Raw genomic sequence first — 27,086 nt, forward strand, 5'->3', positions numbered from 1 at the left:
CAATAGTCATAAATTGGGGGGGGGGGGGGGGGGGGTCAGGGGCACAAACAGCAGAACAACAGAAACACTGAACTGTTACAGTTTGATAACAACTGTCATATTCCTTACTTGGCACAGGACATTTTAAGAAAAAATTATGGGTTGAACATAAGTTACTTAGTTTTAGTCTGAAAAAAGTAAAAATCACAAAAATATTGAACTCGTGGAAATTCAAAATGTAGAGTCCCTAATCAAATGGCAAAATCAGAAGCTCAAACACAACAAAGGAATGTATAACAACTGAAACAGCATTAAAGATCTCAACAGCATCAAATGTACAAACATAAAAATATTTAGTGCTGTAGATATTTCTGACAGTAATCATTTGGCCTGCTGTCAATCAAGTTCTATTCAAATACCTGGTTTGCTTTCCTTTCCATATTTTTCAAATATTGGTCTTTCTATTAATCAAGTACTGTTCAAACATTCAAGCCTCGACAATAACACTTGTCCGATTGTCCGGTACCTGAGGGAAAAAAGGTCGGATAAGTAAAAGCTGTATCAAGCTTGTCCGTCGGGACAAGTACAATTATTCTGCAGAAAATAAATTTAATCCAACTTTGATGAACAAAGTAATTTATTATAAACAAAAAACAAGAAAACAAATATTAATTTGACATGTTTCTGTATTCTGTTTATTGAAATGCAAAACCTTTTCCCTCAACATGTTTACTTGCAATCGATAACTTTTAACTGGTTCTTTGTCGGGTACTTTTTAACAGGTAAAAGGTATCCAGTCTTACTGATCCGAATCAATGATGTGCTTTGTAGATAAGGTAACTTTACAGGACAGTTCGTCGCCTCAAAAGATTCAGCTCCAAGTAAACAGTTTGGCACCGTAGGAGACATATATTTAGTAGACATGATTGATAGACAGTTTGACAAGGCAGGAGACATTTCGGACCAAGACAAATCAGAACCTCATTTTGCTACCTTATTCTGTTCCTTATAATAAATACCATGCGTATTTCACTAAAATATTTTTTATATTTACCATAAAATTCACAAAATCATATTTGATCATAAGTAGAAAAAATCAATACTTGCAATATGGTGACCTATAGTTGTTAATTTCTGTGTCATTTGGTCTCTTGCAGAGAGTTGTCTCATTGGCAATCAGATCTTATGATGGCTTATCTGCTTCTTTTTATTGATTGCATTTGAAAAAACTTTTTTCAACAAAACAGAATACAAATCCAATGAGTGTACAGGCCTATCAGATGGTGCCTCATGTTTAGAGTCTGGTGAGACTAGCATTGATGAAAAGTAGAACTTCATTCTTGTGACATGACTAGTTTCGCAGTTGTACTTGACCCATATTTTTGAAAATTATTTCAAAAGAAAAACATCAAATTCTGTTATATTGTTTAAATTCATTTTGACCTTTAATCAAACTAAAAATGTAAAAAGGTTTTTTTTAATAGAATTTTATTGGACCAGTAACAATTTCATTTGGACAATTTAATTTTGGTATGTACTTGTCCTACAGGAAAAGTTGAAAAATAAGTTATTGTAGAGGCCTGACATTGCAATCAAATAAGAACTCCAAAGATCTGGCTTTCAGTCGATCAATTACTGTTCTTTCATTAATGGCATGCAGTCTGTCAAGTACTGTTCAAACATTTGGCTTTCTGGCAATTAAGTTCCTTTCAAACAACTGGTGTTAAGTCGATCAAGTATTGCTCAAACATCTAGTTTGCAGTCAATCATATACTGTTCAAACATGGAGCTTTCAGTCCATTTAGTACTGTTTAAAACTTGCTTGCTGTCAACTAAGAACTGTTCAAAAATATTGCCTGCAGTCTTTCAAGAACTGTGCAAAAATCTGGTTAGTAGTCCTTCAAGTATTGACTTGCTGTTATTTCAGTACTTGTCAGATGTCTTGCTTGCAGTCAATCAAGTACTGTTTACTGTAAACTATTTCAAAGGGATATTAATTTCAAACCAACTTGTTAAAAATCACATTTTTCTTCGATTGTCAAAAAAAACCAAAAAAACCCAACTGTGTTTTTGTTAATTCTTATTATAAAAGTATTAACAAGTATTACAGCATGATTTCTTAATGCCAACAGACACATTTCTGATGGGACTTATTATGTGAATCATTATTATACACCCACAAAAATTTTAATTTTTTGGTCGTATATGGGTATCACGTCGTCGTCGTTGTCGTCCCAATACTTTTGGTTTTCGCACTATAACTTTAGTTTAAGTAGATAGAAATCTATGAAATTTAAACAGAAGGTTTATGACCCCAAAAGGAAGTTTGGGATTGATTTTGGAAGTTTTGATCCTAATAGTTTAGGAATTAGGGGCCAAAAAGGACCAAAATAAACATTTTCTTGGTTTTCGCACTATTACTTTAGTTTAAGTGAATAGAAATCTATGAAATTTTGACACAAGATTTATGACCACAAAATGCAGGTTGGGATTGATTTTGTGAGTTTTGGTTTTAACTGTTTAGGAATAAGGGGCCAAAAAAGGGCCCAAATAAGCATTATTCTTGGTTTTTGCACAATAACTTTAGTATAAGTAAATAGAAATCAATGAAATTTAAACACAAGGTTTATGAACACAAAAGGAAGGCTAGGATTGATTTTGGGAGATGAGATCCCAACAGTTTAGGAATAAGGAGCCAACAAGGGGCCCAAATAAGCATTTTTCTTGGTTTTCGCACCATAACTTTAGTATAAGTAAATAGAAATCTATGAAATTCAAACACAAGGTTTATGACGATAAAAGGAAGGTTGGGACTGATATTGGGAGTTTTGGTCCCAACAGTTTGAGAATAAGGGGCCCAAAGGGTCCAAAACTAAACTTTTTCAAAAATTGAATAATTGGGGTTCTTTGATATGCCGAATCTAACTGTATGTAGATTCTTAATTTTTGGTCCTGTTTTCAAATTGGTCTACATTAAGGTCCAAAGGGTCCAAAATTAAACTTAGTTTGATCCTAACAAAAATTGAATCCATGGGGTTCTGAATCTAAAAATGTACCTAGATTTTTATTATTGACCCAGTTTTCAAGTTGGTCCAAATCGGGGTCCAAAATTAAACTTTGTTTGATATCATCAAAAATTGAATAATTGGGGTTCTTTGATATGCCAAATCTAACTGTGTATGTAGATTCTTAATTTTTGGTCCCGTTTTCAAATTGGTCTACATTAAGGTCCAAAGGGTCCAACATTAATCTAAGTTTGATTTTAACAAAAATTAAATTCTTGGGCTTCTTTGATATGCTGGATCTAAACATGTACTTAGATTTTTTATATGGGCTCAGTTTTTAAGTTGGTCCAAATCAGGATCCAAAATTATTATATTAAGTATTGTGCAATAGCAAGAAATTTTTAATTGCACAGTATTCAGCAATAGCAAGAAATTTCCAATTGTACAGTATTGTGCAATTGCAAGAAATTTTTAATTTTACAGTATTGTTCAATAGCAAGAAATCTTCAATTGCACAGTATTGTGCAATAGCAAGTATTTTCAATTGCACAGTATTGCGCAATAGCAAGAAATATCTAATTGCACAATATTGTTTAATTGGAGTTATCTTTCTTTGTCCAGAATTGTAGTTGAATCAACTTAAATCATTGTTTTATACAATATACAATTTTTCAATTTTACTACCAACTGATAAATTAAAACAATCTTTTCCATTCAGTGATAACAAGCACTTTTTTTTACATTTTAATATTTTATGATGTATTTAAATGAGCAGTTATTGTTGCAAACTCCATTCGAAATTTGAATTGAGATCAGTTTTGGAATAAGGGAAAGGGGGATGTGAAAAAAAAAATGGGGGGGTCAATTTTTCTCATTTCAGATTTCATAAATAAAAAGAAAATTTCTTCAAACATTTTTTTGAGAGGATTAATATTCAACAGCAAAGTGAATTGCTCAAAGGCAAAAAAAAAATTTTAAGTTTATCAGACCACATTCATGTGTGTCAGAAACCTATGCTGTGTCAACTATTTAATCACAATCCAAATTTAGAGCTGAATCCAGCTTGGATGTTGTGTCCATACTTGCCCCAATTGTTCAGGGTTCAACCTCTGCTGTCGTATAAAGCTGCGCCCTGCGGAGCATCTGGCTATGTTATTTCTTTATAGACAGAAAAAATATTAGTCATTCCTTAATTGTATTGAACAGCATCTGATACTATTTTTATACGACCGCAAAATTTGAAAAATTTTTCGTCGTATATTGCTATCACGTTGGCATCGTCGTCGTCGTCGTCTGAATACTTTTAGTTTTCGCACTCTAACTTTAGTAAAAGTGAATAGAAATCTATGAAATTTGAACACAAGGTTTATGACCACAAAAGGAAGGTTGGTATTGATTTTGGGAGTTTTGGTCCCAACATTTTAGGAATAAGGGGCCAAAAAGGGCCCAAATAAGCATTTTCTTGGTTTTCGCACTATAACTTTAGTTTAAGTTAATAGAAATCTTTGAAATTTTGACACAAGGTTTATGACCACAAAAGAAAGGTTGGGATTGATTTTGGGAGTTTTGGTTTCAACAGTTTTGGAATTAGGGGCCAAAAAGGGCCCAAATAAGCATTATTCTTGGTTTTCGCTCAATAACGTTAGTTGAAGTAAATAGAAATCAATGAAATTTAAACACAATGTTTATTACCACAAAAGGAAGGTTGGTATTGATTTTGGGAGTTTAGGTCCTAACAGTTCAGGAATTAGGGGCCAAAAAGGGACCCTAATAAGCATTTTTCTTGGTTTTCGCAACATAACGTTAGTATAAGTAAAAAGAAATCTATGAAATTTAAACACAAGGTTTATGACCATTAAAGGAAGGTTGCTAATGATTTTGGGAGTTTTGGTCCCAACAGATTAGGAATAAAGGGCCCAAAGGGTCCAAAATTAAACTTTGTTTGATTTCATCCAAATTGAATAATTGGGGTTCTTTGATATGCCGAATCTAACTGTGTATGTAGATTCTTAACTTTTGGTCCTGTTTTCAAATTGGTCTACATTAAGGTCCAAAGGGTCCAAAATTAAACTTAATTTGATTTTAACAAAAAATGAAATCTTGGGGTTCTTTGATATGCTGAATCCAAACATGTACTTAGATTTTTGATTATGGGCCCAGTTTTCAAATTGGTCCAAATCAGGATCTTAAATTATTATATTAAGTATTGTGCAATAGCAAGTCTTTTCAATTGCACAGTATTGCACAATGGCAAGAAATATCTAATTGCACAATATTGTGCAATAGCAAGATTTTTTTTTAATTGGAGTTATCTTTCTTTGTCCAGAATCAACTTAAATCTTTGTTATATATAATATACAATGTATATTCACTTTTTACTACCAACTGATAAATTAAAATAATCTTTACCATTCAGTGATAACAAGCAGTTTTTTTACATCTTAATATTTTATGATGTATTTAAATGAGTAGTTATTGTTGCAAACTCCATTAGAAATTTTAATTGAGATTAGTTTTGGAATAAGGGAAAGGGGGATGTGATTAAAAAAATTGGGTTCAATTTTTCTCATTTGAAATTTCATAAATAAAAAGAAAATTTCTTCAAACATTTTTTTGAGAGGATTAATATTCAACAGCATAGTGAATTGCTCTAAGAGAAAACAAAATTTTTAAGTTCATTAGAACACATTCATTCTGTGTCAGAAACCTATGCTGTGTCAACTATTTAATCACAATCCAAATTTAGAGCTGAATCCAGCTTGAATGTTGTGTCCATACTTGCCCCAACCGTTCAGGGTTCAACCTCTGCGGTCGTATAAAGCTACGCCCTGCGGAGCATCTGGTGTATACTCTTGTAACTGTTTATCTTGTAGACCCCATTGTTATTTTATGAAATAGGATCAAACATTGCTAAATAGTACATCGATGCATTACCATTTAGTTGATGCATTTTCTAGCAAGATATAAGGCTCTATCTCATTGGTCACTGATTCAGTAAATTGAATTTTTTAGATGGTACAAATAAGCATCTTTTTGAAAAGTTATTTTAATGACATTCACTTAATATTTAATATAAATTATATAGCATCCCATCTAGTCCCCGTCTAATTTTTCTGTAAATCAAGCAAGACAAATATATTGAATAATAACATTTTTTGTTTTTGATATTGACTTTATTAGCTAGAATATGAAGAGAGCCTGCTTCGACAAGATGATATTAGTATAAAAAAATAGTAATGCCATTATTCTTTTTATCAGCCATTTGTCTTAACAAGGTATTAATATTTGGTTGAGAAAATAAAGATCTATTAAGGAGGGTTTCTTTTGGCATATAATCTGGATGTTGATGAAATAACTTTTGCTACTTATCCAGGTTCTTATTTTTATGCCCCATTTATAGGCATTATATGTTTTCTGGTCTGTGCGTCCATCTGTTCGTTTGTCCATCCATCTGTATATACGTCTGTCCTGCTTCAGGTTAAAGTTTTGGTCCAGGTATTTTTTCATGAAGTTCAATCAACTTGAAACTTAGTTTACATGTTCCTTATGATATGATCTTTCCAATTTAAATGCCAAATTAGAGTTTTTACCCCATTTTCATGGTCCACTGAACATGGAAAATGATAATGCGGATGGGGCTTCCTTGAACTAGGGACACATACTTGTTATATTATCAAATTGACATCTGTCATGACACTGATGAGCGTTGCAAACTGTTGACCTTGACCCCATTCTCATGGATCATTGATTACGTGAAGTGTTTTTAATACCTTTAGATATTTAAGATATATGTCATCCTGAGAAAATCCAGACTTCTGTGTTTATATTTATAAGTTTTTCCAACATTATCATCTTTTCTAAATATGACATATAACTAAAAATAGAAAAAAACATACACACATGAAAAAAATATATTTACTTCATTCTTTTATAAGAAGAAAAGTATTTCTGTGATATAAATATGTTTTTATTGAACCCTAGAAAAGGCTAGCACAATTAAGTTTTTGATGTCTTATTTAGTGGCAATTGCCATACTCCTGGAACATTTTATATTATATGCTTGGTATTATCATCCTTAATAGTAACTAGCTAATCAAATTTTATGTTAATTTAGATGTATATTTCACTTATTAAACTATTTTAAGTTCACAAAGATTGATATTTTTAAACACATACTTTAGACAACCAAAGGGTTATTTCCTTAATACTGCATGGTTCAAGTTGATTGTATTGTCAAAATTTAATATTCAATTCATTAGAGGTCATTGTACATGTTATACATATATATGTATAATTTTAACTCACTCTAGGAAAAAGACTATGTGAGATTTTTCAATCTCTGAATGTTTGTAAGGATTCAACAGTCAAAATTACTAAATATTTATCAACTATCAGTGTCTTTACTATTGTTAAAGTAACCATGATAATTGAATTGATAGAATTACATAATGGAGATGTTGTTTTATTTCAGACCTTAGAACTGAAGCATGTTAACAGTAAACAGTGTTTAGGAGGAAAACAAAATGATAATGAACCAACTGTGGGTTAGTATAATAAAGTCCTGTAATATTGGCTGCTGGACTAAAATCACCGTCAATAAAAAAGAAAGAGCACCACCCTATCTATTTTTCTTCAACTATTATTTTTAAGCCCAAAAATCAGGTTAAGAAAAAAAGTTCTAATTCAAGATTTATGTCTCCTCAGTGATGTACATCTTTAAGTACGCATCTCAAATACTTTTAGCAATAGATCAAATATATTTGATGTATGGAATGATTGTAAAGTGTATTACATGCATATGGTTCATCTGACCATGACCTCATTTATTGAAGAACATTGATAATGTTAAGTTTACGTGATACTTGTATTTATTACTACCACTGGGTCGATGCCTCTGCTGGTGGACTATTAGTCCCCAAGGGTATCACCAGCCCAGTAGCCAATACTTCGGTACTGGCATAAAAATATGGATTTTTTGTGTTTTTAAAATTTTCTGTTACAAAATATTAGAAATTATTATAAATTAAGGAATGTATCTCTCTCATGCAAAGCTCTGATTCCTTTTATGGATTTAGCTATCCTTTTTCGACCTTTTTGATTATAGCTCTTCATCTTTTATATAAGCTTTGGATTTCAAATATTTTGGCCACAAGCATCACTGAAGAGACATGTATTGTCAAAATGCACATCTGGTGCAAGAAAGTTGGTACTGTTAATTTTATTGTATGAAAAGTTCATATTAAATTCTTTCAATATGAATTCAGTGATTGTTAAACAGACCAGATATTTCAGCATGTACACTTTTGTTATTTATTAAAGTGAAATTACAATGTATACAGAGTCTATTAAAAAGAGTAACAACATATTTTTTCAGTGGTATGAATTATTGCAACATGATTACGAAAATCTGTTCAATTCTGCTGTCTTCTTTCAGGTACTTGTGATGGTAGCCAAAGTCAAAAATGGATAATCAAAGATATGAAATGGTGAAAAAAAGTTAAAATAATTCCAAAAAAATATCTGTGATAAAATGGAGTAATAATGTGATTTACCCGTCAATAGTGATTGGTGGATAAAACATGATTGTCCTGTAAAGATGGACAGCTGTGTGAACAGGGAATGTGTTCTATAAACAAAAACCTGTTATAGTAAAGATAAAAGAAGAACATATCAGTCAGGATAGAAATAATTCATCATCACATATTCAGTTTTCATGTAAATGTATTATGGTTTTTCTTAAGAAAAAGAATTTGCAGGACATTTCTTTATCTAGTTTTAACCTTGTTTGAATTTGTAGTTTGACATTCATGTTAGATAAGGTAGCCACTGAGAAATCATGGGCAAGGTATTTGGTCACACAACGAACGTTTACCTCCGTCAATGTTAATATGGAATGTTACCAATTATTGGATCTTCTGTAATGCAATTACACTAAGAATTTTGTTTAAAAAAAATGGTATTCTGATACTTGAATGTTGACAGTTAGAAATTAAAAACGTTTCTTGGAAATCTTTTCATGTAATTCTTTTTAGTAAAAAAAAGTAGATGAGCATTAGATAATTGACATTAAAATTCTGTTTTTCAAAAGCTTTTAGATGCATCATTTAGTTTCACTCATTAAAATATATATATAACTGGAAAAGTATTAAAGTCTATTACAAAATAGTCTTAATCTTGACTTTTTTCTGAATAGTATACAAAATGTGCTTAGTATTTTAAAGAATATCTATGCAGACATTTATTTGAAAAAAAACATAAATACAGTCATGTCTAGAAAATATGACCTGTATTAAATTATTAAGCCATTGTCAACAGTTATATTTAAAATCAGTTTTCTTCTGGTTGAAGTTATCTAGTTCACAAAGATCTGTTGTGTGGTCTCATTCAGTTCTTTCTTTGTCAGCATTCTAATACAACTTAATTATTTGTAATGATTGATTGATAATTTGTGATTGAATTGAATGTAATTAGATATTTTTGAGGTGATATGGTTATTAAATGCTATACTATGTACTTGTACTTTTGAATTCCATGAAAACTTATCAGTATTTTTTTTAATAATGCAGTATTTTATAGCTTTTTCTTTTTCTAAACAACTTGTACATATATAGCTAAGAGCGGAAGGATTAGACATGGCTTGAAGAATCACAATATCATTATTATTTAGATGCAGTTCCTATCTGGATAGAACATGTGTTTTAATTGAACTTCCATCAGTCAACTTCTGTTCTTTAAAAAACATGTTTTTAACCAGTCAAGTTAGATGAAAAATGTTTGCATAGTGAACTTATTGTCATTTTCTTAGGTTGTTTTGAGAACTTTGACTTGAGGAATGCATGCTGTCTCAGTATTAAGGGATTGTAGAATATAAGGCTCAGGTACCTATCAGGTTCATTGACTATCTATTGGTCTGCTAATTTAAATTTTGAATTCAGGGATCAAATTAAATAATAAAAACCAAACACACTTCATAACATGCATACTTTCAGTCCAATTTATAGCATAAAATCCTATTTCTATTTTTCACGAATTTTGGAGATTAATAATTGTTATTGTAAAAGTTATTTTAGAAGAATTTCCCACCGCTAGTTCAAATGTATATTTTGAAATGTTAAAAAATGAGAGGTATATTGGAGATCACGTAAATAGTAAGCTTAAAGTAAATTTACTAATGAAAGTGTTTATTGTAAGGTGCAGTATTGTAGTCAATGAATAGTTTTTTACTTTCCACTAACAAATTTACAATTAATCTCTCTATTTCAAGAAGAAAAAAATCATTTTGACACATTACATGCATTATGAAAATCAACTACTAAATTGTTTTTATTTTATTGAAATGAATTTTTATGGTTTTAAAAACTTAGTTATTGCATGTTTACCCTTCATGGATTAAACTCCTGCATAAAACAAATCAACAGAAAAGAAATATTGATATGGTAAGATTTGTTATTTTGATTAATAACTTTATCAATGATGTTATGTATACCTTATAAATAGAATTAGGGACCTAGTTGACAGTGAGTCGTTTACTTAAGTTCATCACACAGGCTTTCTATAACTCGCTTATATTATTTATTTTCAAATGTGAAGGTCTCCTGCTTCAAGATTTACCCTCTCCAGGTGTAATGTTTTGACATAATTTATATTCATAAAACAAACTTTATTTCAACATTTATAAACTTGTGTCTATTAATAATGATTCATGATATATACTTCTCTTTGTTAACACTGATGTGCCATTGTAAAGTATAAAAATGTTAGTTGGTATAATATTTATTTTGAACATGTTGAAGGACATAGCAGTACAGATTGGATCTCATCTGTCAATGATATTTACACAAAAAAATCATTTAAAAGCCAGGTAACGCCCTTTCAGAGGGCCCTCCTCATTGCTGAAATATCAAGTCTTAAAGTTATATCTGCAGATGAATTTACGCAAATTAGGACATTATCATATTTTGCTTTGTATATTGTTGTTGGTGCACGTTAACCTCTGTAGATAATTGATAAAGGATGGCTGCTGAACATCCTAGTAGATAATTCATGGCATTTACAGTGTGGTTAATCTAGTCACATTCATTCAGTATGTTTTAGTGCTATACAGTTCATAATTAAATATATTGCATTAAATGTTCAGAGGATTTTATACAATAGAATACTTTGAACTGAATAAATAAGTTCTTAAAATTCAGTAAAAGAGTCTAAAAGTAAACAGTGTATACCATGTATTCTTTGTATATTTGATATATTGTGCTAGGCATTATAATATGGCACTGATTCCCAGTATAAGGATTTTTGATGTGTTCCAAGGTTTTGAAAATACAGCAATGAAAGAATTATATTTCAAAAGAATAGATAGTGATTACTTTATGTGTCAGCCATTTTATTGAAGGCACAAATCTAGTCAACTTTAAAGTAGAATTCTGGGAATTCAGAAATGACTATCATATCATTTTTCTTCTTCATAAAACTGATGCATCATTTGGGATATAAAACAAGTTTAAATTTTGCCCTTGATACTAAGGTATATTTCTTTTCTCATTCATTGTCTACTTAGACAAGTTTTAGTTTGTTTACATTTTGGTAAACCACATTTTTGTTTTCCTGTCAGTTACTTTAGGAATACCTTTGTAGTTGAATATGCCTTCAACACAAATAACACACTACAAAACTTTGGATAATTTAATTGTGAAAAGCAAGTCTTTAAAACTGGATCATAATTAGTAGCTATTTTGATAGTTGATATTCAAAGATTTGGGATGTCAAAAGTTTTTGTAAATTTCTGAATTCACATATAAAGGTGCAGATATTAGTGTATAGGTTTTCATTTGATCTTGCCAACAGCATAATGAAATCACTAGCTTTTGTTCCATGCAACATAATATAGATACAAACATTGCCTATAATAGGGATTCATTTACATTTATTGTAAAAGTAACTGGTTATTTTTATACAGAGGGAAAAAAGTAAATATGTACAGAATGAGTACTAAAATGAAAAAACAAACATTCCCTAACCATTTATATAAACGATGTAATTGATTGATTATTTTATATTAATTTTATCATATATTCTATTTTTTAAATATTTTGATTGTAAATAATTTGTTCATTTTGTTTATTGTATATGATGTCTCGATGGAAGAATAATAAAACATAGAAATGTTTAAAGATTTTGTATATGTTGTATTGATTATGTAAAGAAAGTGAAAATGTATAATTTTTTTAAGTTATATTCATAAAATGTTTAGAGCTTTTACATGATGTTCTATGTATAGGCTCAGAGATATGAAAGTGTTATTAAACCAATAAGGTGATTAAAGATATTATAATATGATTTCTATCTCACCACATTTATATGTTTGTATTTGAGCATTTTTATTCTTTTTAGAAGGTTATGCATGGTAAATGGTTATACCACCGATTATAAAATCAAAACCCTTTTGTGATATGCTTATTATTGTATAAACTTATTGAACATGCCTAAATAGATATATAACTGTTATGGTTAGAACTGGAAAGGCATTTCTCACTTTCCGCTATTATCCAAACAGTTAAATTGAAATTCTCATGAACGATATAAATTTTCTGCTTCATACCTAAACAGTTTAAATGAGACAAAATTTCCGGTAAAATCATGACACTAAAAATCAGCAATTGATATTTTGATTAAATATATAAATGTTATTAAATTGATTTTTTTTTAAATTATCTTAGAATATGTTAGTTTGAATTGAGATATGTTTTGAGAACACCTTATTTTTTACAACTTCTCACCAAAATAAAATGGATATATACTTGATTATTTTTGCTTGTCAGTTATTTATGTAGACTGAAGTTGTTACTATAATTATATCTTTATATGCAGGCACCTTTAGAATTTGATTTTATTGTCTGAATTACAGCAGGTTCTAATAGATAAGATTTGTTAAAATGTTATGTTACTGTATCAGTATGTCTATGTATGCACTTAAGAAAAAAGTGAGACAAGAGAGTCTAATTTACTATGTTCATGTTATAAAAAAAAATGAAAAATGCAATTAAACCTTATATTATTGAAATTTCAAGAGGATGAGTTATACTTGAAAAAGTAAACCTACAGTTTTGATAATATGGTCTTTTTGGGACAATGAAGAGTGTGAAAGTTGTAACAGAAATTAAATTTTGAACATTTGTTTTCTTTGTGACAAAATGGATTTTGTTGCTGATATTTGAAAAGTCTTACAAAATATGTTTAAGCATTGATATAGCCTTGGTCATTTTATCTTAATACAGTACTATGTATGTGTATGACTATATGAAAATTGTTTTATTCCTTTTAAACAAATTTACCACATGGATTTTGGAGTTTTTTCATTGCTTATTATATTTTGGCCATTCAATGATTCACATTTTACTTAATTTGCAATCCTGATATTTCAATATCATTACAAGGAACGAAGAAATATCTTATATGAATATATATATATATATATATATATTAGAATGTGTTATAAAAATAACATGCCATGCTTTTTAGAATATAAAAATCATTATTTCAAAAGAAGAGCTATATTTATTTTTTTGCATTCCATTGAAGTATCTTCTGTGGATAGTTTTTGTCTTTCTTTTAACTAGATGGTCAATGTTTAGATGATAATTCTGTATTGTTATTTATTGTTAACAGTAGATGAATTTCAATGCATAGATTGGTAAAAATAAAAAATGGTAAATATGAATTATATCAGCCTTATTTACTACAGCCTACAAAAACAGTGTTAGAATATTTTTTTTGAAAAGTGATGAATTATTTGACCCTACTGATTCGCATCAGAGTTGGAAAAAAGTATGATTCAACACTTGCCCCATTTTATGTTTGAAAAAAAAAAAAAAAAGGTGGTCAATTTGAAACATACCTATGTCATTTATGGCTGCCAATTTTTTTACAAAACAGGAAAAATAAAGTAGTGATACATGCCACAAAAGCAATCTTAATAATATTTTATACCAGAATAAAAAAAATGAAAACAACACGTTTATTAATTTCTTGCATCCGTAGCGTTTTTCTGGAACGCTCAAAGCCAAACATAAATAACATCTATGTATTTAAAGAATGTTGGAAGTCTAGAAACAGAATGGCAAAGTGGTCAAGGTGGTCAAGGTACCTGTATATACTACGTTAAGCAGCTTTTTGATTAACCTCAAATATCACCACTTCAAAGTAAACCTTTCAAGAAAGTAATGTTTTGTGGGATGTGACATTGTGCTTGAGTAAACACCAAAACAAAGTTCTGATGAAGATACTACATTTGGGTTCATAAATCAAAAATAGAGTCTACCATGCTATATAGAAAAATATTTTCCGCTCTCTAACGTTTTGTCTATCAACTAATTGGAGTTGAGGTTTTGAAACTTGGTATTATTATAATTCACCCAGATAAGAAGGTGTGGTGTATCTGGTAAATTGAATTCAGCGATAAGCTAATAATCATGTCGAAATTGAACACTCTTGTGCTTAAACATGAACTGGAATGTCCTACAGTTGCAGAGGTTTCATCATTAAATTATTTAATGTATGTATACTTTTTAAAATTATTTATATTGGTGGATACCACAGAAACACTTTAAATTCTAGGTTTACGCTTAGAATTTAATGATAAACTGAGAATTAAAGACAAATATGTTTTTGTTCATTCCATACTCTCTTCAACTTCGTTCTTTATTTGGTCCTTTTAACATTTTTTTTATTCGAGCGTCACTGATGAGTCTTTTGTAGACGAAAAGCGCATGCGGTGTAAATATAAAATTTAGTCCTGGTATTCATGATGAGTTAATTTACAAACACTGGGTCGATGCCACTGCTGATGGAGATTTATTTCCCCAAGGGTATCACCAGCCCAGTAGTCAGCACTTCCGTGTTGACTAGTTCTCATTGATATGTTCATAATAATAAATTAACTGTTAACAAAACTTTGAATTTTTAAAATACTAAGGCTTTTCTACCTCAGGAATAGATTACCACATTTTTAGACTTATATCTGGAACTTGACTTACACAGTCATCTCAGTACCAGAATCTATGACAAACGAAACAATTATAATTCGAAATTATAAATTCCCCCCACCTTAGTAGCAATTTACCAACTTCACCTGCATATGGGATGAACCAGGGGTATGTCAAAGAACGTCTCATTCTTTTTCTAAAAAAATTCATCGGAAGGTACCACTTGTTGATAAATATTCCATATCAACTTCACAAATAATACATGGTGGTCCTCGTATATAGATTCTGCGTACTGATGTTGTTTATCATCTTAACAACGTTTTTTTTTTGTTCTTTTGTTTGTCTTTGTTCTATTATTGTCGAGCGAGACTAAGCTATCCTACATTCCGTTGTCGTCGGCGGCGGCGGCGTACACAAAAATTCACTCTGTGGTTAAAGTTTTTGAAATGTTCATAGCTTTCTTAAACTATACCGGATTTCTACTAAACTTGGACAGAAGCTCATTTATGATCACAAGATAGTATCCAGAAGTAAATTTTGTAAAAATAAAATTCCATTTTTTCCGTATTTTACTTATAAATGGACTTAGTTTTTTTTCTGCGGGGAAACATAACATTCACTCTGTTGTTAAAGTTTTTAGAGTTTTAATAACTTTCTTAAACTATCCTGGGTTTGTACCAAACTTGGACAGAAGCTTGTTCATGATCATAAGATAGTATTCAGAAGTAAATTTTGTAAAAAAATAAATCTATTTTTTCTGTATTTTACTTTTAAATGGACTTAGTTTTTCTGTGGGGAAACATTACATTTACTCTGTGGTTAAAGTTTTTAAAATTTTAATTATTTTACTTTTAAATGGACTTAGATTTTCTTTCAGTTAACATATTACATACAGTCTGCAGTAAAAGTTTTTAAAACATTTATTAGATTCATTAACTATCCTAGATATTTACCAAACTTGGACAGAAGGTTCTTACAATCATAAGATAGTATCAAGAGGAATTTTTTTTATTGATTTTTTTCCTCATTGTTGTTGAGCCTGCGATTTACAGCAAAAGTAGGCGAGACACTGGGTTCCGCGGAACCCTTACACATTTTTAATATTGCTTTTACTGTTGGATTGTTTTATGTGATTTCCATTTAACGTGGCTGGGTACTTAATCATCCCGTCAATGTGTTTGTATTGTGTTTCATTTTTTGCTGGTGTGTTTTATATATGCGACTTTTTGTATTTTTATGGTTCTAATAACGTGACTCTGTACTTTAAAAGATCCCGTCCGTATTATATTATAAGTTATATGGTTCGCTACTGACCCCATACGGATCCATAGAGGGTTAGTAAATTCCTTGGGGGTGAGGCCGGAGGCCGAGTCCCTTTTTATTTTATTCACCCTCTATGGATCCGTAGGGGGTCGGTAGTTATCCGTATAAGTAATTTATCGGACGCTGGACTTTTTCTGCTGCGTTTTGTTGAAAAATAAACAATGAAACACAACAACATTAATAGATGACGTCGCCATTAACGCGTCATGAATCCCATATTGGGGTCACCACGTGACGTCGTTAAACCAATCACTCTATTATATGTCATTATGATATATTTCTATTATGAATTACAAAATACGTTGAACCACAAACCTCAAAATCATTCTATCGCGTAGTGGAATTAACTATTTTTGGATTCTTATAAATTCTATAGAACTTGTAGACTATTTTAAAATATGTTGAACGACAAACCTCAAAATCATTCTATCGCGTAGTGGAATTAACTATTTTTGGATTCTTATAAATTCTATAGAACTTTTGGACTATTTTAAATCTCGGTCATTTTCTGAAATTTATTCTTACATACTTTTGATTTTTTAATCCTGTATGCTAACATTACCTATGTGAAATTTCAAAATTGTTTGTATGTATATTGAACGACAAATATATGTGACGTCATGATAACTTGAAATTTTCTGACGTTAGACACACAAATGAATGAATGTGTTTGTAGATAGATGTTTTTGTGTTCTGTTAAATTATTCCTTTTAAAATTGTTACATGATGATGACTGCTGTAACCATATTTTGACTGTTTTATATATTGTGTCTGTTTAGTTCACGCATCATTGTAAATATAACGGAATTTGTTGAGACTGTCTGTTAGCCCTGGGTTTTAAAATTATCAACTATACGCTATATTTGCAGTAGTCAGCATGCACTTATGAATATTGTTATAGTCATCATTATATATTATAAGTTATGGCTTCAAGGAATAAAGGCAACAGTAGCATACCGTTCAAAACTCGTAAATCTATGGACAAAAAACAAAATTGGGGTAACAAACTCAAACTGAAGGAAACATATTAAATATAAAAGGAGAACAACGACACAACATTAAAATGTAACACACACAGAAACGGACTATTAAAGCATTAGACAAAATCAGATGAGAATAACAAATATAACATCAAAACCAAATACATGAATTTGGGATGGAAAAGTACCGTGACATGTCTTATAGTAATGTGAATTCACACTCAAATTTAAGAGAAAACAAACGACACAATGAACATTACATTGAAAAGCAAATCGGAGGGCGTACCTTGTATGTTTTAAACCCAAGGATCAAATTTCCGCACAAAAAACAATACATTACCGGCCCCTCTGCATCTTCGACGAATAAAGTATTTCACGTTAACTGCGGTCCTACTATACGTACACTAGAATGATCAAAATTATGTCTGCAGTGAAAAGGGCCTTCAGAAACACTGCGAAACTGTTCACTCTCGAAGTGATACTAATCATATATGGATTCTACAAGCTCAAAACATTTCTTAATAATTTAAATCTCAATCTTTTTCAGAAATTAGTTCTATCAAAACTGTTTTTTCAACCTTGTATACCACCATTCCCCATGTGAAGTTGAAAAATCGGCTATAAGAAATAATCCCTCGAATAATCCACGATGCATTTTAACATAAAAATTATAGCATACTAGTAATAAGGGACACCATAAGGTATATTTTGATAATAGTGAACCAAAAGATAAAAACATGCTACACAGAGGAACTAGTGATCAGTATGCTGGAGCTAGATTTTTACAACAAATTGTTAGCATTCCTGTGGTAACAAACTGTGGGCCTCTTCCTGTCGACGTCTTCTTATTTTCATATGAGTCATAGTTCCTTAAGACTATGGTCAAACAAAAAAAGATTAAAGAAACCAGATCATTTAATTTGACATTCAGATAAATTATATTGATAATGTTCTTTGCATTAACAATTCAAACTTTTCTGATTGGATTCTATTAATATATCTCATAGAACTAGAAATTAAAGAAACAACAGCCACAGCTTCTTTCGCCTCATTTTTAGACTTATGCATTAGAAATACGCGGTCATCTCAATACCAGAATCTGTGCCAAAAGAGACGATTTTAATTTTGAAATTACCAATCCCCCAACCTAAGAAGCAATATACAAACTCCACCGGCAGATGGGATACATAAAAGATGGGGTGAAATATTCCAGAGGGACAGTCAATATATCTCAACACGTATTAGGTATTCACGAGTTGCAGCTATTGCTCAAACTTTGTTAAACGTCGCCAGTCTCAGAGTATGTTGATGAACCAGGCTATTTCAAAGAACGTCTAGTCGGTTTTTTAAAACAAAAAGTTCATCGGAAGTTACCAAGACCATGTTCATAAATAATATATGATGGTCTGAAAGTATAATTTATTGGTACTGATGTTGTTTATAATCTTGATAACTTGATATACTATTTTTTTAATCTGTCTTGATGTATATTTCTTTTATTGATTATACTGATATCCATACGACGTGGCTCTGCACTTATACATCCCGTCAGTGTGTTATTGTTCTATGGGTAAATGATTGTATTTTTATCTCTCATTTTTGATTATGTGCTATGTCTATATGCCTTGTTGTTTCTTTGGTACATATGTACTTATACACCCCGTCATTTTTATTGCGCTATGGTAAATATTTCTAATCTTTGCCATATACATTTTTGTATTTTTGCTAATGTGCTTTCGATATATGCCTTTTTGTGTTTCTTTGTCACATAATTGCATGTTTATAGTGATTTAAATTAAAACACAATGTTGACTGCTGTACCCCTAATTTTGACATTTTACCTTATACGTCTATTTGTTTTGTTCACACATCGTTGTAAATATAATGTTTTGTTTTGCGACTGTCATATAAGCGGCAACAAGAGGTTTAGCTAGTTATAAGACCAGGTTTAGTCCATCATTTTGAACATTAGAAAATGCATGTACCAAGTCAGGAATAAAGCAGTTGATATCCATTCGTTTGAGTTTTTGATTTTGTCTTTTAATTACGGACTTTCCGTTTAAAATATCTCTGGGAGTTCGGTATTTAACTTTTAACGGTTTACAAATTAAGTACTAAGGCTTTTTTACCTTAGGATTAGATTACCCAATTAACTGTAATTGGCAACACTTTTAAGAATGTTGGGTTCTCAATGCTCTTCAACTTCATACTTTATTTGGCCTTTTTAACTTTTTGGGATTCGAGTGTCACTGATCATTAGTCTTTCGTAGACGAAACGCGCATCTGGCGTAAATACATAATTTTAATCATGGTATTTATGCTGAGTTTAATTGTATAAATGAAGAAGGCAAAACATGTGATATTTTGGTAAAAAATAATAAAATTATGTTCTGCCTTAGGGGTGGATTATGCATACCATCCGCCGTAAAGATAATAGAACAGTCGTATACTAAGCCGTTCGTCTTTATGATAAACCATACTTTAGCATGAACGTAATTGACAGCCACACAGCTCTATACTCCATACGCAATTAAAAGCAACACAGCTCATTTATTGATAAGACAACTGATGGAGATTTTCTCTAGATACATTGTATGATATACGTGTAAGCATTATTAGAATGTATAATACATTGTTTTATGTATGTCAAGTGTAAGCGATTATACATCTTATCAGCTTCAAGAACATTACTAAACATGTCCAATGATCATATTATGTACGGTTTTATTATTAACCTTTAACAGTCATACTTACAAATTTAAGTAGACCAAACGAACAATGGTTACAGAGCACCTGTTACAGTTATACAAGTTAGCTTTATTTTTTCTTTGTGAGTAAGCTTGTTTATAATGTAATTTTAACAATCATATCAAAATGAATGGACTACTTTGCTGTTTACTTTTTTCTTTATTTGTATATGATACCTGTGTTACTGATGGCACAGAAGGTATGTATATTGATGCTAGTTGATTATTTTTAATTTCTTTCATTTTTTTAAAACAAAAATAGTTTTCCTATAAAAGAAGTTGCCGTTTAATTAAAAAAAAAAATTGGAATAAACATAATTTCCCAAGTCAAGTTACACCTATAATCTGTCTCAGGAAATTAATTAATATATTTAAATCAGTTCCGATTTTCGCTCATTCTTAAACAATACCCGTTTTAGAGCTTACATCATAAAAGACGTTCGTATCCAGGACATTCAAACAATTTTAACAACGGTAACAGCCATAAACATAGATGTACTTCTTTTTGTAACAAATATAAAATAAAAAGGCTAGTACGAGGATTCGCCAAAGATGCAGTAGACCAATTACTGGTCATCAGATACAAAACTTGTCAATTAATTGTTTGGTTTATTGTGTACTTTTCGGGTCAATACAATATCATATTTGGAATATTTGGAATGTTCAATAGCAGCTTTACTTTTTGAAAAACTAAGGATTTTCTTATCCCAGGCATAGATTACCTTAGCCGTATTTGGCACAACTTTTTGGAATTTTGGATCCCCAATGCTCTTCATCTTTGTGCTTATTTGGGTTTATAATTTTTTTTGATTTGTGCTTCACTGAGGAGTCTTATGTAGACGAAACGCGCGTCTGGCGTACTAAATTATAATCCTGGTACATTTGATAACTATTTACACATGGTTCGATGCCACTGCTGGTGGACGTTTCGTCCCCGAGGGTATCACCAGCCCAGTAGTCAACACTTCGGTGTTGACATGAATATCAATAATGTGGTAATTTTTATAAATTTCCTGTATACAAAACTTTGATCTTTTGGAAAAAACTAAGGATTTTCTTATCCCAGGCATAGATTACCTTAGCCGTATTTGGCACAACTTTTTGGAATTTTGAATCCCCAATGCTCTTCATCTTTGTGCTTGTTTGGGTTTATAAATATTTTTGATTTGAGCGTCACTGAGGAGTCTTATGTAGACGAAACGCGCGTCTGGCGTACTAAATTATAATCCTGGTACCTTTGATAACTAATTAGACCAGTCGATGTTTAAACTTATTCATCTCAATCTATTTGCAAAAAGAAGTCGTAGTATATACCCCACATCTTTAACTCACATCGAGTTTTGTATTTCAAGAAAAGTACATTAACTTGCTGGCGTGTTGTTTTGTTAGAAGGCACAATTTTAGTGAATTCAGTGAATAAATAAAAAATAACAGTTGCATTTGTTCTCAGCGTTAACATATCTTTACAGGTAATTCAAAGTCCGGCATATTTACAACAGACGATCAAGATCAAATAGATTCTATCGATAAGCCACAAAACAAAAATAATAAACAGCCACCAAAAGCGCTGTCTGATCAGAAAAGCAACTTAACCGAGCCAGCGTTGACATCGGATAAGAAAAAACAGAAACCCAATCAACCATCAACCGAAGAAGATGAATCTGTATCGACTGCTGAAAAGACCAATCGGTTATCTGATCCAGCTTCATTGTCTACTCTAAGAAACCAAAAGGATAAACAATTGCCATCATTTGAACAGAATGATAAACAATCGGAGTTAGCAACATCACCATCTAATAAAAGAGACAAACAACCTGAACCGGAAGAAGATCCCGAATCGTCATCTGGTAAGAAAACCAAACCAACTAAACCAGCGTGGTCATCCAATCAGAATAAAATCCCATCATCTTTAACGGGATTTGCTTCAAATCCAGGATTGCCTTAAAACTGACAAAAAATTGTATTAAAACGTAAAACAACTTGAACTTATACATGTTATAATTTAAACAATGCTTAGAAAACGTTGAAACATTTTCATTGTCATTCATAAATCAAACAGAAAGGTCATATAATATTTATCGTCATAGAGAAATATGAAGGATACACTATTATACACCTATTGACTGGGTGTGAAGGTAATAGCAAGTTTGTTGTCCCTGAAGTACCAACTATTGCTCGAGGCAAAGCAGAGAGCAATAGTTGGTATGCGAAGGGACAAAAAACTTGCTATTACCAATACAACCAGTCATTAGGTGTTTTATTATACTGAACAAAACAGCCATTAAGAGTTTTCATATACCAAATAACTAATTTTTTAAAAGTGTAAATATATCATCTGAAAGAAAAGAAAATTGTCACATAACTTTTATACATGCACCTGATGAACTATACTTTTTTTTATAATTCGTTTTGTATTTATAATATTTCATTAATTTCAATCAAGACTAGAAATACTTGTGTTAAACTTTCCGTGCTTATAATAATTCTAGCTATTAAATTACAACAAATGCAAATTTGATTCACTTTTTTACAATATTATTGAAGAACATGATAATTGTTGGGAAAAGATAAATAAAATGCTTGTAATATCAATAAAAACAATTAAAGTTAAGATTTATTTTTTGGTTGTCTGTGAATGTTATCTGAAAGTGCAAAGGCAAACAAAATTAAATTTTAATAGTTCTTGTCTGTATTTCTTCTGCTGAAGTATATGATAAAAAGATAATTACATGTCATTTTTCATATCAGACCCTTTATTGGCCCTCGTTCATGATATCAGCCCTCGAGCCTACGGCTCTTGGGCTGATATCACAACCTTGGGCCGATAAAGGGTTTGATATGAAAAATGCCATGTAATAATCTATACATATTTTAGTTCTTCTAAAAACATTTCATTGAAGATTTTCTTTCTCTTTTATAATTGCTTCTTGTAAGTGAAATTACAATCAACACAAACAGATTCCACCGTTTACAATATAAAGGTAAGTTTGACGTTGCAAATCATACGTAACCAAGCAATATAGTCAATGACATCATTATCGTCCAATGAAAAATAAGCATGAAAAGTACGGGAAAGATGAAATATCACAACTATTTCATTACTTTTTATATAGAAAAAAACATACTGAGGTATAATAAACTTTATTGTCATATATAATGAAAATAGATTAGACACATCATGATGCTTTGTCATCTAGGTGAGACAAAGATTTAGGGCACATATAAATCATTTCATACATATGATAAATATATTGAGAAGCACATATGTTATTGTTATACATGTGACAAATAGATTTTTAAGTCTTCGATGGATAATTTATTTTATTAGGTGTTACTGGCTTTAAACTAGCTGTCAGTACTCTCAGATCTTTACTCAATGTATTTTTGTTGTGGGGATGTAAAATTACCTTGCCACGTCCACACTGTATCTTTTGTAAGATGTATTTCTATGTGTATCTGTCTGCCGAGGAAAGCCTTTTTTCAACTGATTTTTATAGATTTTCTTAAGTTATAAATAATTCTTGTTTTTCATTTTGATAATGTGCTTTTTGTATATGCTTTTGTTCTTCTTTGTTACATATGACGCGACTCTATACTTATACATCCCGTCATTTTGTTATTGTGCTATGGTAAATTCTTGTATTCTTGTCTTTAATGTTTTACTAATTGGCTTTGCCTATATGCCTTTTTGTGGGTTTTTTTTGTTACACATGTATTTGTAGTAATAGTGATAAGATTATAACATAATGTTGACTTTTGAAATTTTAACTTTTATGTCTTTTCATACATCGTTGTCAATATTATGAAATTTTATTCGACTGTCATACAAGTGATAGTTTTAGCTAGCTATAAAACCAGGTTTAATCTACCATTTTCTACGTAAGAAAATGTCTGAACCAAGTCAAAAATGTGACAGTTGTTATCTAATCGTTTGAAGTGTTTGAGCTGGTAATTTTATGATTTGATAAGGGACTTTCCGTTCTGAATTTTCCTCGGCGTTCTGTATTTTTGTGATTGTACCTTTTTTATACTGTTACACCATGAGCCTATCCAAAGTCAGGAGTCTGTATTTCAGTGATTGTGTTTGTTGCTTTGTAACATATCGGCTTTTGATTTTCGTTCATTTTTTGTACATAAATCAGGCTGTTAGTTTTCCCGATTGAATTGTTTTACATGTTTAATTTTACGGTCTTTTAAAGCTGACTATATGGTTATATGTTGTTGAAGGCCGTTCGATGACTTCGTTCTTATTGTTTGTGTCATTTTGTCTATCGTCGATAACTGTCTCATTGGTAATCATACCACATCTTGTTGTTCTTTAATGTCACTGCTACACAAATGTATATTCATTATTTAATTCTGAACTTTTTCATAATTTTAGATATATAAAGGATTCTACAGAACGATTTTCAACGTTTGCACAAGGATATCATTTTTTAATTTAATAAATGAATGATATCAATTAAAATTTTATCAAAGTAAAGGAACTCTGTGTATTTTCAATTTTTATATATCAAATTAACATGCAGAAAATATCTGAAAACTTTAATATGACTTATAAACAAACGTTTATAAGTAAAAGGACATGGAAGGTATTTGACAATAAGATGGCAACACAAATAACTCAAAAGAAACCATCAAAATAAGAGACAGTTATATAGAGGTGAAGGATACGACCTTCTGTGTAATAAAGTGTCTATACATAATATTTAATACCGAATATAAAAAGAAAAGGCGAAAGCTACCAAGGAACATTCAAACTAATAAGTAGGTTAATCTGCAAAATGTATCAACGAACTGTTATATGTATGTGTACAAAAATAGAAGAAGCAACTACATCTTTAAAATTCTCTAAAATTCTTTAAGGAAAAATGTCTTTAAATACATATTATAGATATGTTTTTATAACTTCTTAAAGCTTTTATAGCGTATCAAAGAAAAATTTCATATTGCCTACTATAAACCACAATAAATAAAAACAAAGTGAAACTGTGTCCCAGAATTTACTGACTGTCTCCCAAGTTAGCTCGTTGGTATTTTCATCATTTTGTAAGTCCACCTTGCTTTTATCTGTTGGTTTTAATACATGTACAGAATTTGGTTCTGATAAATGTCTATTAAAGTTAGGATGTTTCTGTTTGCAGCAGCAGCATTTAAATTCCACGCACTTACGAATCCATTCAGGTATGGCTTGCTGGTCCTTCTTATAGTATATCCTCGAGCTTATGATAACAGAAATTACAATACAACCACTTAAAGCCATATCTTGGATGAGTAATTCATACAAAGCCGCTAATTTGGGGGTAGCAGTTGCCGGTAGGATGTCTTCAGCTATAGTAATGAAAACTACCACTGCTAACAAAGCTGTTATTGAAAACCCGATCCTTTCTCCAGATTCCTGTGGTAAAATGAAAACAAAGATATTGAGGAATCCTAAAAAGTTGACCGGAAGTAAAAGATTCATGATAAAGAAGTAAGACCGTCGTTTAAAATTGAACTTGACTTGGACTCCCGGAATAGTTAATTGTCCAAAGACATTACCGGTAATTGTTGCACTCAATAGTTCCCATCCACTGTTAGTACCCATCAGATCAGTAGCTACGAGACCGTCATTAAACACCAGCGTACTGTTAGAATAACCCCATGTCAATAGATCCATTGTACATATCTGTGTATCGAATGGAAACTTTGAACTATCAATATCACATGTAAATGTAAAACTATCTCCTGGGAAATAATATACTTGTCCGTCTTCCTGCACCGATAACATCATATTCTCCACAGTCATAATCTTTATGTTTTTTGCGGAGTTACCATTAACCATGGGAGGTTTCCATAAAATGTTTTCCGGAAAGTCCATGCTATATATGTTATTATGGTCTGCTGGATTCCATACTAAATTCTTGTCTATCCACGAAAATCTAAAGAAACCAGATAACGTTACAGTCCCCTGCACTTCACTGATGTCCTGGACAGTAATAAGGTTAAAAGACGTATCTATATACGTAATTTCGGACTGGTCAATTACTGGCCGTATTTGTTTATTGTATCCACTTGTTAGATTTTTATATAATATGTCTACATCAGTATAGGAATATGTGCTACACAGTTTTACAAGAAAAGACAAACAGATCAAATTTAATACCAGCTGGCGATGTACGTTATTCATCGTCACAAATATTGACCAGTACATGTTCTTTTTCCCAGTTGACGTATAATCGACTAATAGTATCCCAAATGATTATCAGTTCATTTCATTTCTGCGTCACAGATCTCACACGGATCTTGAGCACTACATGTTCTGTTTCCCAGTTGGCGAGTATCCTAAATGATTATCAGTACAATATATTAGTGGTCAGTTTAAATTTATGTGGATTACGCAAATTCTACTTGTACATTGACAAGACTATTTTGTTTTTTTCTCTATTTGAAATGAATGAGATAATTCTTGTTAACAAATATAAATATAAATATTTGTGTATTTCATTTATTTAAATACGCAGAAAAGAAACCTACGTGTTATTAAATTAAATATATATAATAACTTGTATTCTTATTAAATTGAATATATATAATAACTTGTATTCTTATTAAATGGAATATATATAATAACTTGTATTCATTCCTATATCAATATTGATCATTAGAAAAGCCTATTAGTTATATATTGTTTGTATTAATAGATGTCGTCAATAGAATATTCTCAGGTACGCATGAAATATTCTTTTCAAATATAACATAAAATAAACTTAAAGAAAAGTTTAAACAGACCAGCTTTGATTGATTGCTGGTTGCTTAACGTCCAGTGGCAAATATTTTATGCATATTTATCAAATTGAAGAAATGTTTCTAATAAAAGGTATGACTTTATCTATTGTTTTTTTTCTCGAATACTTTAGAATAAATACCTTGCTGTTCTTATCTACACATTATACTTATCATGGCTATACATTCTGTTTTACGTCCATAAGTCTTTGTTATAAAGCATTAATGTCTTATACTTAACTATTGTTGTCATCAATTAAAGTCCAAAGCTTAAAACTTAAAATTCCAAATTATGCAATGGTCAAT

At 30.8% G+C, this 27,086-nt stretch overlaps 3 protein-coding genes across 8 annotated transcripts in view; 2 read left to right on the forward strand and 1 right to left on the reverse strand.

Moving 5' to 3' along the window:
- LOC134706465 (polypeptide N-acetylgalactosaminyltransferase 13-like) overlaps nt 1-9,221 on the forward strand; it is a 32,574-nt gene extending 23,353 nt beyond the window's left edge. For all 6 annotated transcript variants that reach the window (XM_063565428.1, XM_063565429.1, XM_063565433.1 and 3 more), the window contains 2 exons: nt 7,456-7,528; nt 8,419-9,221. In XM_063565428.1, the coding sequence (XP_063421498.1) occupies nt 7,456-7,528; nt 8,419-8,474 (129 nt within the window). In that variant the 3' untranslated portion in view covers nt 8,475-9,221. The remainder of the gene's footprint in view (nt 1-7,455; nt 7,529-8,418) is intronic.
- Nucleotides 9,222-20,136: 10,915 nt separating this feature from the next.
- On the forward strand, nt 20,137-22,480 carry LOC134704894 (serrate RNA effector molecule homolog). The gene is made up of 2 exons (XM_063563679.1): nt 20,137-20,215; nt 21,485-22,480. Exons 1-2 carry the CDS (start codon nt 20,143-20,145, stop codon nt 21,958-21,960), a joined length of 549 nt encoding a protein of 182 aa, XP_063419749.1. The 5' UTR covers nt 20,137-20,142; the 3' UTR covers nt 21,961-22,480.
- A 1,758-nt stretch (nt 22,481-24,238) lies between these two features.
- LOC134706467 (neuronal acetylcholine receptor subunit alpha-7-like) lies at nt 24,239-26,450 on the reverse strand. Its single transcript, XM_063565434.1, has one exon. It carries the CDS (start codon nt 26,206-26,208, stop codon nt 24,937-24,939), a length of 1,272 nt encoding a protein of 423 aa, XP_063421504.1. The 5' UTR covers nt 26,209-26,450; the 3' UTR covers nt 24,239-24,936.
- Nucleotides 26,451-27,086: the final 636 nt, after the last annotated feature.

This window comes from Mytilus trossulus, chromosome 2 (assembly GCF_036588685.1).
Source record: "Mytilus trossulus isolate FHL-02 chromosome 2, PNRI_Mtr1.1.1.hap1, whole genome shotgun sequence".
NCBI lineage: Eukaryota > Metazoa > Mollusca > Bivalvia > Mytilida > Mytilidae > Mytilus > Mytilus trossulus.